The sequence below is a fragment of the Erithacus rubecula genome (assembly GCF_903797595.1).
Source record: "Erithacus rubecula genome assembly, chromosome: 27".
NCBI classification, from domain to species: domain Eukaryota; kingdom Metazoa; phylum Chordata; class Aves; order Passeriformes; family Muscicapidae; genus Erithacus; species Erithacus rubecula.
The window spans coordinates 2,522,525-2,536,511 of record NC_136679.1 but is presented as its reverse complement, the minus strand read 5'-3'; the positions used below and the strand labels follow the sequence as shown (position 1 = coordinate 2,536,511).

The 13,987-nt window shown below is 56.9% G+C and overlaps 1 protein-coding gene across 1 annotated transcript; it reads left to right on the top strand.

The window, feature by feature from the left end:
- Positions 1 to 2,191: 2,191 nt before the first annotated feature.
- On the top strand, positions 2,192 to 13,901 carry EZH1 (enhancer of zeste 1 polycomb repressive complex 2 subunit). Its single transcript, XM_079328041.1, has 20 exons — positions 2,192 to 2,291; positions 2,805 to 2,925; positions 3,253 to 3,381; positions 3,677 to 3,796; positions 4,319 to 4,439; positions 5,131 to 5,301; positions 6,170 to 6,272; positions 6,514 to 6,677; positions 7,442 to 7,533; positions 7,991 to 8,165; positions 8,575 to 8,771; positions 9,170 to 9,261; positions 9,793 to 9,833; positions 10,262 to 10,387; positions 10,897 to 11,075; positions 11,565 to 11,660; positions 12,035 to 12,116; positions 12,249 to 12,329; positions 12,459 to 12,543; positions 12,631 to 13,901. Exons 1-20 carry the CDS (start codon positions 2,281 to 2,283, stop codon positions 12,689 to 12,691), a joined length of 2,247 nt encoding a protein of 748 aa, XP_079184167.1. The 5' UTR covers positions 2,192 to 2,280; the 3' UTR covers positions 12,692 to 13,901.
- Positions 13,902 to 13,987: the final 86 nt, after the last annotated feature.

Sequence of the window (13,987 nt, the reverse complement as noted above, 5' to 3'; positions counted from 1 at the left end):
TGATAAGAGGGCAACTGTACTCACCATCCTCATCCAGTAGTCACTTAGAAGGCCAGATTGTGCCATTGGTGGTGGTAGGACCTGTGGGACCATGTGAGGTCCAAGGGGTGCTGGACATTGCCCTGCCAGTGGTAGAGCACCCCACTATAGCCCTGCTGCAGAAGCCAGGGCTAGAGCCACCTGGGACATGGCACCAGGGCACTAACTTCATCCTTGAGATCCCCATGCTCAGTGTTCCCATCCCCTGCAGGAAGGAGACACAGGATGCCAGGGCTGCACAGCCAGGAACAACCCCTGTGCCCAGTTGGTGGTCCCACTACATCAGAGACCCCCTCCTCCTCCTCTCCCAGGCCGAGCTGAGCACAGTAAAGGGACTAAGGGAGCAGAGGGCTCCTGGCTCTGCCTTGGTTGGCCCTTGCAGCCTGGAAAGGAAGTTTCTGAGCCAACGCCAGCCCCGGGGGCAGAGAAGTGCATAGCAAATCCTGCTCAGAGATCCTCGGAAAGAAGGCCAGGAGGGCCAGGTGAGCTGTCCCCCAGCACAGCTGCACTGGGACAGAGGAGAGAACAAGCCAGGGACCTGCGATGACTCGCTGCCCGCCAGACCCTGTGCCCAGTCCCCTGGTGTCTCCGTGCAGTACCCCCAGCTGCCTCTGCCGCACCCAGGGGAGCAGAGACAGGAGCAGGCAGCACACCAGCCGTAGCTGGGGGAGCATCCTCATCCTCCCGACAGCGGGATTCCTGCGTCAGGGCTGGGGCTCCTCCGGGCATCTACCCCAGACCCCGGCCCGTCCAGCACTGTCCGCTCGGTCCCGAGCCGATGCCCGGGAAGGTCGCGGATCGCCGGGCCCCCGCCCCACCTGGCTCAGCGGAGCTCCGGGATGCAGGGCTGCGGGCGCGGGCCGGGCCTGCTCGTCCCCCGCAGTCACCCTGCGGGACCCGCCGGGAAAGAGTGCCCTGGGGCACGGACAGGGGACGGACGGGGCCCCCGCCGGGGCAGGAGCCAGCTCCGTCCGCTCCCCAGCGCCGGGGCCCCCGGGGCAGGAAAGCTGCCGCCAGCAGCCGCTTCCTGCCCGGCGCCGCCACAGGGGGGCCCGGCGGCGGGGCCAGAGGGAACCGGGACCACCAGGACGGCTCGTCGAGGAGCTTGGCCAGGCCGGGAAAGGCTGTCCCGGGGCCCGGAGGGCGGTGGAACCGGGCGGGAACAGCGCTGTCCCACCAGGCGCTTCCCGCGGGATGAGGCCGGGCCCACAACAGGGGCAGGGAGGGCCCCGGCACACCGAGAATGGGCGGGCACGGCACTGAGCCGCCGCGCTTAACCCGTTCCCCGCAGCCGACAGCGATGTCCTCCAGGCTGGAAAGGCTCCGCTCCGCCGAGACAGCCCAGGAGCCCCCGCCCCACCGGCACCACCGGCACCGGCGGCGGCGACGCAGGGCGGGACCTGGGCATATGAGAAGCAGGGCGGGGCCAGAGGCGGGCCCGGGGCGGAGGCGGGGCCGGGCCCGGGCTCGGGCGGGGGGGCCGGGGCTAAGGCGGGGCCGGGCTCGGGGCTGAGGCGGGGGCCGGGCCCGGGGCTGAGGCGGGGCCGGGCCCGGGGCTGAGGCGGGGCCGGGCCTGGGGCTGAGGCGGGCGGGGGCCGGGGCTGAGGCGGGGCTGAGGCGGGGCTGAGGCGGGGCTGAGGCGGGGCCTGGCCCGGGGCTGAGGCGAGGGCTGAGGCGGGGCCGGGCCCGGGGCTGAGGCGGGGCGGGGGCCGGGGCTGAGGGCGGGGCTGAGGCGGGCGGGGCCCGAGGCTGAGGCGGGGCCGGGCCCGGGCTGAGGCGGGGCCGGGGCCCGGGGCTGAGGCGGGGCTGAGGCGGGGCCGGGCCCGGAGCTGAGGCGGGGCGGGGGCCTGGGGGCTGAGGCGGGGCGGGGGCCGGGGCTGAGGCGGGGCTGAGGCGGGGCGGCCCGGGGCTGAGGGGGGCGGGCCGGCTGATGTGCGGGGGCCGGGCCCGGGCTGAGGCGGGCGGGGCCGGGGCTGAGGCGGGGGGCCCGGGCCCGGGGGCTGAGGCGGGGCTGAGGCGGGGCCGGCCCGGGGCTGAGGCGGGGCTGAGGCGGGGCTGAGGCGGGCGGGGCCGGGCCCGGGGCTGAGGCGGGCGGGGGCCGGGGCTGAGGCGGGGCCGGGCCCGGGGCTGAGGCGGGGCTGAGGCGGGGCCGGGCCCGGGGCTGAGGCGGGCCGGGGCCGGGCCCGGGGCGGGCCGGCGCGCGCGCAGTGTCGCGGGGGCGCGCGGCCTCCCCCTGTCGCGATGGCCGAGCAGTGAGTGCGGGCGGGGCCGGGAGGTCCCGGGGGGTCCTGGGGGGCAGCGGGTCCCCATGGAACCGGCCGGACCCCGGGGACAGGGAGTTTCGGGGCTGGGACCCGCTCCCCCGGCCTGGCGGCGCCGCTGGCCTCGGCTCGCTCCGGTTCTTGTTCCCGGGCTCGGGGAGCGCTCGGGCCCGGCCGCAGCGGCGGGGAGAGCTGCTGGAGTGGACCCGCGGCTCTCCGGCGGCGTGTCCCGGGGCAGGGCGGGGACCCCAGCAGCCCCGGGGGCTCGGCGGACAGGAGCGGGCGGTTCGGTCAGCACCACAGCTCGCTGCTGTCCCGGGCCTGTCCGTGCGCTTCGCCTGTGGGTGTTCCGCAGTCAGGAGCACTGCAGAGCCACGGTGTTGTTTTGCTTGGTTTATGATTGATAGAGTGTTTTTCCCATTCATAAGAGTGTTTTTCTAATATCACTTGTTTCAGCGTTGAGCCCTCTGTTATTTGATGTTAATTCTTTCTGTACTGTTACAGAAAAATGGAAATTACCACTCCTCCGACATCCAAATGTATCATGTACTGGAAGAGGAAAGTCAAGTCTGAGTACATGCGTCTGCGGCAGCTCAAGAGGTTCCAGGCCAACATGGGAGCAAAGGTACAGTCACAGCAAGGACTAGGCTGAGATGCCCCAAAAAGGCTTCATTTCAGCTCAGAGTGCTGCTAGAGGGTGTTAGCAAGGTGAATTGATGAGCTGTGCTTGACTTGCAAGCTGGATCAATGGGAAGAGATGCTACTTCTCCTCATGCTCTGTCCTGAGCTGTGTGGGCAGCAGCTGTGGCACACATGAAGCTGTTAAACAAGCACTGATGTAACTGCAGCAAGAGAGCTCATTTTCAGTTGGTTTTTACAGGATCTTCCTGATGTGCTGTGGGAGTTCTCAATGGGTTTTGTTAAATTTTGAGAACTCCTTTTCTCCTTTCAGGCTCTCTTTGTGGCCAACTTTGCGAAGGTTCATGAAAAGACTCAAATCCTTAATGAAGACTGGAAGAAGCTTCGAGTGCAACCAGTGCAGCTGATGAAGCCAGTCAGTGGGCACCCGTTCCTGAAACAGGTGTGCAGAGAAAAAGGGGCAGCAACAGCAAGTGGGGACTGGAGCCAGGACTCTGCAGGCAACTGTTGGGATATGGGATAAGTTTTTGTCTGTGTTGTCCTAAGTCAGTGTCAGGCTGTGCATCACACTTCTGGAATGCAGAAATGGACAAAAAGTAACCCCAAGGCTTTTTCCTGTGGTGGAGTTCACAGGGTGGATATGGGGCTTCTGTATTCATCCTGAATTCGGTTTTCCTCAGGCTGTGGCAGCCTCCCAGGATGGTTTCTCACTGACCTTCTCTGTACTTGTATTCCAGTGCACTGTTGAGAGCATTTTCCCAGGATTTTCGAGCCAGACACTGTACATGAGGACCCTGAACACAGTGGCACTGGTGCCCATTATGTACTCCTGGTCCCCTCTTCAGCAGAATTTCATGGTACGTGGGAAGCATGAGGTCTCAGTGAGGTCAGCATCTGACTGTTACATGGTTGGGAAGTGGTTCTTCATCCCACTTGTTTCAGGCAACATCTGCTTGAGAGATGATGAAAAGTTGCTTGTATTAGTAGAATATTAGTTAGAAAATTAGTTGCTTGTATTGTAGAATCCCACAAGGCAGACTTGTGTCCATGCTACCTCACCCAGGTAGTTTCTTTTACATGTGACTTCTTAACACTCACCATTGCTTCACAGGATTCAAGGAGTAAATATGTTTTTGGAGGGTTTTGTTTGTTTGTGTTTTTCCCTAAGATTTTTATTTCCCTTTATATGAAGAGTTTCATTTCTTAGGCAGGTCCTTTCGTTTGTGGCTGGATTACAGTGGGGTAGCACTGATGTGTCAGTGATGAGACATTTGCTGTGCACTGTGTTGGTAGATCTGAGGGATCAGGGAAGCCTTGGGCACAGCCCCATTTGGGTCAGCAACCACTGCTTTTCTGATTTGTGTCTGATTTCTCTTCAGGTGGAGGATGAAACAGTTCTGTGCAATATCCCTTACATGGGAGACGAGGTGAAGGAGGAAGATGAAACTTTCATTGAAGAACTCATTAATAACTATGATGGGAAAGTTCATGGAGAGGAAGGTAACTGGGGGCAACCAGCTCTGACCACTCCAGGCCAGGTTGGATGGGGCTTAGAGCAGCCTGGTCTAGTGGCCTGTCCATGGCAGGGGTGGAGCATGATGAGCTTTGTGATCCCTTCCAAGCCAAACCTTCCTGTGGTTCTGGGGTTCAGTCTCTTGCAAATAACATACCCAGGATGTTCAAAAGTCAAAAGGTGGCAGCAGCAACCAACTTTACTGTGGGAGCTCTCAGAGCAGGGAAACAGGATGGTGCCTGCCATTCTCCTTTGCAAGGGCACATTCCTGCCTTTGGGTACCTCACTCATTTTAATGGCTGGAGTGCTCTGGAGCCAGTCCTCCTCTGTATAGGGATTCACAGGCAACCTCTGGGATTCTGAAAATGTGCTAGAGGGGGAGGAGCTCAGCAACCCTGTTCTGCTTGTTGCCTTAGCCGAGAGTCTAATCAATGAAAAGCACTGTCTGCCCCATCATAAAATTACCCAGTGAGGAGGAAGACACAGGAAACTGGTGTGGCCTGTCCTGAGATTGCTGAAAACAATACACCACTACTGACTGTAGTGCTAAAATCCCACTTTCCCCAAAAAACTGAGAGGAGGGCTCTGGTGGGCAGCAGAGCACACTGGCTTGTGGTTTACTATGGTGAGAAATGAGAAAGATGATGGCACTCCCACTCCCACTTCTGTGTGTTTCAGAAATGATCTCAGGGTCAGTCCTCATCAGTGATGCTGTGTTCCTGGAGCTAGTGAATGCTCTGAATCAGTACTCAGACGAGGAAGAGGAAGGACACAATGATTCTGAGGTGAAACAGGAGGATGGAAAAGAGGAGCTGCCAGTGACAAGGAAAAGAAAGCGTGGAGTGGAAGGTGGGTTTAGCCCCCAGAGAAGTGAAGATGATGTTGGTCACATTTCTGTCCTGCCCCACCTGAGCACTGGGCACCACTCTCCTGCCATCACTGGGTTGTTAATGTGTTGCCAAGAGTAGTTCCAGCTTGACAAGTTCTGTAGCAGAAGAGACATGGTTTGTTCTCACTGTCCACTGTGGACAGGAGAAGAAATCACCATCTGAAAGTGTGGTGAGGAGTAATTTAGATGAGTCATCTGAAAACCCACTTCCTGATGAGATTATCAGAGCTGGGTGTTATCTGAGAGGCTTTGGGATGTTTTCAAGTGCTGGTCTGGCAAACACCTGTCAGGGACGTGTGGGTGGATCTGTTTCTGTGGGAGGCAGGGAGATGGACATTTTCAAATCCCTTCCAGACCTGCTTTCCATGTATTAGTGTTCCTCTTCCCTCTCCTATGCCACCTGGAGCTCTTGTTGCCTAGAGGAAGCTCTGGTTTGTGGGATTTTCATGTGTCCTCATTGACCTTCTGAATGCTGATGGGTAATTTTGTCTTTGTCCTTGATCTGTAGTGATGCGGGCAGCACAAACACCAACACTTTTGTGGATGTAGAAAAGCATTGTCTGCAAGTTCTGCCCTGGCAGAAATAAATAGTAGTAGCACTTAAGAAAAGTTAGTACTTCTTGCAGTACATTGTGTTGCACTGGAAGTGGTCTAACACTGCTTCTGGAAGTACTTCAGCCTGGTTGCAGGACATAAGGTTTATCTGTTGTACATGTACATTTCTGTCTTAAAATACAATCCTGAGCATCTCTGGAATTGCTCTGTGCAAGAAGGAGAGACCCATCCACATCAGCTTGACTGAAGAATTGTGTCTCCTCTTCTTTATAGGTAACAAGAAGTGTTCCAAGAAGAGATTCCCCAATGACATGATATTCACTGCTATTTCTTCCATGTTTCCTGAATATGGCTTCCCAGAGGATATGAAAGAAAGGTAGAAAATCCCTGCACTGGTTGTCTCTTCCCTTTCTTAGCAAGAATTGAAATCTTTATTTCAGAGACCAGCACTGTGGGCTGGCTGGGCTCTGTGGGCAGAGCATATTTTGAGTGTTATACACTGCAGTTTGGCCTTGAGGTACCTGGCCAGAGCCTGATGGGCTCAGATGGTGGTGCAGGCATGCAGAGCTGTCACAGTTGGGGAATGCACATCCCTGGGCCTTTGTGTTTGCCAACAGGTACCGGGAGCTGACGGAGGTGTCAGACCCCAACGTGCTGCCGCCGCAGTGCACTCCCAACATCGACGGGCCGTGCGCCAAGTCAGTGCAGCGGGAGCAGTCCCTGCACTCCTTCCACACCCTCTTCTGCCGCCGCTGCTTCAAATACGACTGCTTCCTGCATCGTAAGTGCCACCTCAGCCGGACGCTTCCCTAGAGCCCTTTCTCCTCAGTTTTCCTCTGCACACCTTGCTTAGTCCGTGCTGGAGTCTCTGGAGGGTGGTGCCTCATGAGTTTGCAGTGGGGCCTTAGGAGCTGGCAGGTGCCCAGAAGCCTTTTGTACCGACGGCTCCGCTCTCTGCTCCCACGGATGGCAGACCGACGCGCGTGGCCGTCCCCTCTCCGCGCTCAGCACGCCGCGTCCGAGCTCCCGGCGGTTTGTGGGGCATTCCTGCCGCCACCAGACTTTGCTCTTGCTTTGCAGAAGCTCCTCAGTGAAAGGCATGAATGTTTCACTGCCAAAGTCTGGACATGCCCCTGTGTTTTGTTGCTACCCTGGAACTTACAGCTTCGTCTTAGTCATGTTCCTGCGGTTGGTCCTGCCAAAGCCTTTTGGATACTGATTTAGCTGCTGGACCTGCTGTTCTCCAGGTCTAAGGGCTTCTTTGGGAAGTCGCAGGACTTTTTCCAGTGAATTATTTATTAAAAGATACAATATTAATATCATGTGGTCTTTTTGTTTCAGTGTGAAAGCTGATCCTTCTCCTATGGCCTCTCCTTCCAAGCTGCCTAGTCCCTGTTGTGGGTTAGAGCAGGGCTACCCTGTGGGTCTGGTTGCCCCACTGCCAGGGGAGCCCTCAGGCACACAGGCTCCTTCTTCCTGTCCCTTGCAGAGTGGGGGAAGACTCTTGGAGAATGCTAATAGTAAAGATAACTGTTACTTTTTCAGCTTTTCATGCTACTCCTAATGTGTACAAACGAAAGAATAGAGAGACCAAGATTGAGCCAGATCCTTGCGGCGCAGACTGTTTCCTCTGGCTGGTATGTTTCTGTGTCACTGCTTTAGAAACCATGAGAGAAGTGCCCTGGCCAGCTCTGCTCTGCAGAGCGCTGTGGATCTTTTTCACAACTTGGGTGATTTTTTCAGAATTAGCTCTGGTCCTTGTTGGATTCAGAGGAGCATGAGTGCACTGTTAGAGAAGTTTAGCCCATTTTATAAAGGAGCAGAGTGAGAAGGTAGAAGGATCCAGAGGAGTGAGCTGGGGGTTCAGGGCCAAGGAGCCTCTGCTGACTGGGCAGTGATGCCAAAAGGAACAAAATGGGAACCTGCAACACGAGGATGGCAGGGTCTGGCACTTGCTGAAGGGACCACACATGGCCAGCTTCTTCCACCTTCTCTTGGTGCTGGCAGGACAGGGCTTCTCCCAGGGCCTGTGGAAAAACCTTCCTGCATTCCCTGGTCATCTGCCACCTGTCTTGTCTTCTGCTCTGCTTGCAGGAAGGAGCCAAGGAGTTTGCTGCACTGCACAACCCCCGATCCAAGTGCTCAGGCCGTCGCCGGCGGCGGCACCACGTGGTGGGCGCGTCCTGCTCCAGCACCCCGGCTGTCACTGAGACCAGGGAGGGCGACAGCGACCGCGACACAGGCAACGAGTGGGCCTCTAGCTCCTCGGGTATGGTGCCAGTCCTGAGACACCCCACTCCTCTCTGTGAGGGCAGGCAGCTGGAGTTCTCCCAGGCTTCCCTCTGCTTCCTGCACAGCTGGAGAATTTGGAGTTAGCAGTCAGTGTTCCCAGCAAACCTGAGGGACACCAGCCCTGCCCTCGCTGCTGTGGGATTCACTGTCTTCTCCCAGGAAGGAGGAATGTTGCCAGGCAAAGCAAGAGCTTTGCTGGGACCTGTAAACACCAGAGTGAGCCCTTGGCTCCTGAGCACTGTGCCTGACCAGAAGCAGCAGTGTGTAGCTGGGAGTGCAGTGCAAGCTTGCAGAGCACTAGGGGGTGACCACTGCCCCCCAGAACCATGATGGCTAAGTGCCTTCTTCCAGGATGTGTTTGGCTTAACATCTGCCTTTCCTGCCAGAGGCCAACTCCCGCTGCCAAACCCCCACTAAGCAGAAGCTGAGCCCGGCCTCCTCCCAGCTGTTTGCAGTGGAGACGCCGCAGGAGCCGGTGGAGTGGACGGGAGCTGAGGAATCGCTCTTCCGTGTCTTCCATGGGACCTACTTCAACAACTTCTGCTCGATTGCCAGGCTGCTGGGGACAAAGACCTGCAAGCAGGTGGGTACCCAGAGCAGGCAATGCAGCAGCAAGAGAGGGGCCAGGGCCCCTGTTGGTTTTATTTCTCTGCCACAAGCTCCCCCCGAGGAAGGTGCCATATCAATGCTTTTGGAGTTCAGGGTGTTACTCTGCAGCAGTGCTGCTGTTGGCAGAGTTAGCCCTGTGTGCCAGTGCCGTGGGTTCCCTCCCATGTGTAGTGTCACAGCCAGGTGTGCAGACACTCATTTTCCAGGCAGGAGAAGGCAGTGTGCCATAGGCAGGAAAAGGGTAGAGCTGCTACTTTCTGAGCCCAGGCCTGGGAGCCCTTGCTGTGCTTAGTTACACTGTCCTTATGCTTTTGATAACACAAGTTCAGAGCACTGAACTTGTTTCTTCTTTTTGCTTCTGTTCTTCGGTAGGTCTTTCAGTTTGCAGTGAAGGAATCGCTTATAACGAAACTGCCAACAAATGAGTTAATGAATCCATCCCAGAAGAAGAAAAGGAAGCACAGGCAAGTGTTGGACAAGCTTGTTTTGTTCTTAAAATGCAACCAGATCTGCTGCTTTTTGTGCCAACGCATTCCTGGTAATCCCCATCTGGCTCCCATCTGTGCGCACGTCCTGCTGTCACATGGGGCTGCTGGGGCTGCTGCTGGGCGCTGGCCCTGGCCCTGCTCCAGGGCTGCTGCTCTGGCTGGGGGGGTCAGTGGCCCTGCAGTCCCAGGCTCAGCTCAAGGATAGACAGCCCTGGCTATTTGTCCTGGTGCCACTTCCCTAACAGGAACCTAACACTTCCCTAACTTGTAACCCACTTTGTTGATCTCAATGTGTCCAGTGTTATTCTGGCTCTGGGTTTTGGCTCAAAGAGCTTCTGCTGCAACTGCGTCACTCTCATCTCTCTCCGCTTTATGGCGGCTGCTGATCATTAATGCATGAATCTGCCAGGCCTGTCTCTGCTGTGCTGGCTGCTGGTGCTGAGTGGTGCTGGCTGACACTCCCTGATGGCAAATGCATCTCCTGAACCTTCTCTGCTCCTTTTGCAGGCTGTGGGCTGCTCATTGCAGGAAGATCCAGCTGAAGAAAGGTAGTGTTGGCTGTGGCTGTGTCATGGGAGGTTTGTGAGGGTTGAGTTCTCCAGCTCTGACTGATGCAGCAGAATGGCTGTGCCCTGCTCACCAGCCTGCAGGTCCAGCAGTGTGGAGGGGAGTGACACCCCTGGCCAGGCTCCTTGAGGTGCTGGGGGCATTGTGGCTGTCCCAGTGCACCCTGAGGCTGCAGGGGCAGTAGGATTTGCTGCAGCCAGAGGAGGCTGAGGGCTGGTGTGCAGCCCTGCTGTGCTCATTGACCACAGCCACGTGTGTGCCTGTGGGATCTGGGTGCTGCCAGGCTCCCCACCCAGTGCAGGCAGATAGGCAGCTTGCACCTTCTCTGCTCCAGTGCCCTCCACTTGCTGTTTTGAAAAGGTTCCTGCACATGCAGTTTCCAATTTTGCCATTTCTCTTCTTGTTCTAGATAATTCACCGACCCAGGTGTACAACTACCAGCCCTGTGACCACCCCGAGCATCCCTGTGACAGCTCTTGCCCTTGCATCATGACTCAGAATTTCTGTGAGAAGTTCTGCCAGTGCAACCCTGACTGTAAGAAGAGGTCAAGGACTATGGGGCAGGAAAGCAGCCAGCTCTGGCACAGAGCATGGGGAGGGTGCAGAGCTGGGACTTGCTGGGGGCCTACTTTATTCCTGCAGTTGTTGCTCTGTCCATCCACAGCAATTCTGTTAGCAGCCTGCTAAAATCCAAACAAAAAAAGGTTCTGTGCTGCCATGCAGCTGTTGGCAGCTGAGAGACACTCCTCTTAGTGCCCATCCCTATGTCTATATCCTGTGGGTGCTACTGCTGGTCCCCTGTGAGCAGGATGTGCCTCCAGCAATTAGGATGGGCGTTGGGTCACTGCTCTGCCATGTTTGCTTTTCCTGTCTGGGTTTCCATTCTCAGCTCTGCAATGGAGAAAACAGCCAAATTTTATCCTGTCCCTGCCTAAGGCCTGCCAGGGCGAGATCTGGCTGGGGAGGAGCAGTTGGGGCAGAGACCCTGCATGGCCCCTCTGTTCTGTGCCAAACCTCACAGTGCAAACCCACGTGTTGCTGCAGGTCAGAACCGCTTCCCAGGCTGCCGCTGTAAGACCCAGTGCAACACCAAGCAGTGCCCCTGCTACCTGGCTGTGCGCGAGTGTGACCCAGACCTCTGCCTCACCTGCGGCGCTTCCGAGCACTGGGACTGCAAGGTGGTCTCCTGCAAGAACTGCAGCATCCAGAGAGGCCTCAAAAAGGTATGGACAGCAGTGTGGCAGGGGCTGCCTCAGGGCAGAGGTGACACAGCTGCTGTGTGTGTGTGGGGATGAGGAACAACTTCTGGCTGCTGCCAGAGTGCCAGAGTCTGGAAAAGAGGCTGCTCTGCCTTGAGCCTGTGCAGCACTTTCTCTGGAGTAGGGATTGTGGATGTGAAAATCAGGACATAGGAGTTACATGAGGAATGGTGAGAGCAAGTCATAAAGTGACTCGAGAATGATTTAGTCTTGAATTCTGTTGGTCAGAGCAAGGAATTGCACATTCAAAAAAAGGGAAATTCAGAGAAAGTTGCAAATTAGTGTGTCAGGTCCTGTGCAGCCCCATGTAATGGTGTAAGTCTGTACGGAGCTGTGTTTCACCACAACAAGGGAATGCTGGATGGACACTGCCTCCCCTCTGTCCCCATGATCTGTGTGCTGTGAAGTGCTGTAACTGCCAACTCTCCCTGTATCATTTTATTTTGGTTCCAGCATTTGTTGCTGGCCCCATCAGATGTGGCTGGCTGGGGGACTTTCATCAAGGAGGCTGTGCAGAAGAACGAGTTCATCTCCGAGTACTGCGGAGAGGTCAGTGCTGCTGCCTGTGCTGGGGCTGCTGGCCAGGCACATGGGGGCTGTGTGTGGTGTGAGAGCTTCCCTTGGCTCTGGGGTCAGCTGCCTTCCCCAGCTGGGCTGTGCCTGTGGGCTCACTCTGACCAGCTCTGGAGATGAAGCCTTGTGCTCTCTGGGGACACCTCTCAGTACCTCTGGCCCTCTGATGTGAAGGATGGAGCATGTTGTGTGTGCTGCTGCCTGAGAGCCCTGCTCTGGCCCTGCCCCTGGGAACCCTGGCAAGCTCCTGCCCATGAGGTGGGAGGGAGAGCAGGAAGGTGTTTCCTGCTGGCAGGTCAGCCAACTCAACCCTCATCTGCTGAGTTTCTCAAGGTGATCTCCCTCTACAGCTCATTTCACAGGATGAGGCTGACAGGCGAGGAAAGGTCTACGACAAGTACATGTCCAGCTTCCTCTTCAACCTCAACAATGGTAACTTCCTGAGGTTGCCAGGGGTGGAAAGGCCAGGGCTGCTGGCCAGGTGGGCAGGCTTAGCCCACCTCTTGCCTGGGTGACAGGCCTGATCTTACACCATAGTTTCCTTCTCTTTTTTTTTTATAATAGATTTTGTTGTTGATGCTACTCGCAAAGGAAATAAAATCCGCTTTGCCAACCACTCAGTGAACCCCAACTGCTATGCGAAAGGTGAGGAGCCCCACCCAGCCAGGCCAGGCAGAACATGGTGCTGCAAGAGCTTCAGCCCAGGCAGGGGCTGCACATCTCTGATGCTGTATCTCTGATATTGTGTCTCTGGTGTTGTGTCTCTGGTTGCAGTTGTGATGGTGAATGGAGACCACCGCATTGGTATCTTTGCCAAGAGAGCCATCCAGGCAGGAGAGGAGCTCTTCTTTGACTACAGGTACCTTGGCCAGCAGGGACCTTGGGCTGCAGGGTTTGTGGGGAGCATGGGAGGTCATTTCTACAGCCATGACTTCCTGTCCTGTAGGTACAGCCAGGCAGATGCCCTGAAGTATGTCGGCATAGAGAGGGAGACGGACATCATCTAAGCTCCAGGGTGGTTCTGGCACACCTTGCTGCTGCACCTTGTAAGCAATGCCATGTTTGCTTCACGCTGACATGACTGCTGCTGTTCCTGCTGCTGTGTGCGTCACAAGTGCTACTTTCCATCCAGACACCAGAGAGACTTGGGGCGGGAGTGTAAGCAGCCCCTGGGCCATGGCTGTCCCAGGCTGGTAGCCCCTCTGCCCCAGCTGGCTGGGAAATGGGGACTGCCATGGGGACTGTGGCTGGAGTGGCACCAAGGGATGCCTGGGAGTGGGAGAGCAGCACTATGCAACATGATACTTTGAGTAGGGGTGCCACTGAGCTAGGTAGAGGACAATGGTACAGTCACTGCCTGTTATGACCCAGGGGAGGCTTCTCAGAAACCTTCCTTGGGCTTTGTGACCCCCCTGGCCCTGGGAATAAAGAGGAAATATTCTCTGGCAGGATGAGGTTTAGCCTTGGTACCCCATGCAAAAAAGGAAAAAAAAAAAAAGCACTTTAAACTAATCCTCAGCTGGTAGCTGGGCCCTGTATTTTGGGGTGGAGGGACTGCAGGCATCCCAGGTGTCTTGCATCCATCAGCAGCTTTGCAGGGATGTCGCTCCAGACCTGGGACAGGGCAGGCTGGATGGGGCCTGAGGTGACCTGAAGTGTGGGGCTGTCCCCTGAGAGCCACATATGCCACTAGCCTCCTGCTTGGCCTGGTGCTGGGTGCTGAGCTGCTCCCAATGTCCAGGACTGGGTTCCTAGGATGACATGAGGAGCCTGGCTGAGCCCTGACCTGGCTTCAGGGCCCCAGCCCACTCCCAGCTCTTTAGTCCAGGATGACACAGAGATGCTGGGTTTACCCGGGAGCCAGGCCCTCCCTGGCCCAGCCCTCACCATGCTTTATAAGTACCCTGCCATGGCAGGCCAGGCTCTTTGTCTGTCCCAGTTTTCTGTGATGGCCCCCTGGAGCCTGGAGGTGTTTAGGTCTGTCTGGAGCAGTGCTTGTATCCCAGCACCTGCCTGAGCCTTGCTCCCTGCCACCTCCATCTGCCCAGCTCCTGCCAGCCCTGCTCTTGCCTAAGCGTCTTCTGCCACCTCGGCCATATCTGCACTATGCCAGGCTTGTGTCTGTGGTTTGTTGACGGTAAATAATGGTAATAATAATGCACTTTAAATAACATGGCTTGTAGCCTTTGTCATAATAAAGTGGTAGCGAAGACCTTCCTCTGCCTTCTGGCCTCTATCCCCAGACTGTCCCCTGGCTGCTGGGCTCAGCTCAGCTGTCCCTGACGTGGCTCCCAGGGGGAATC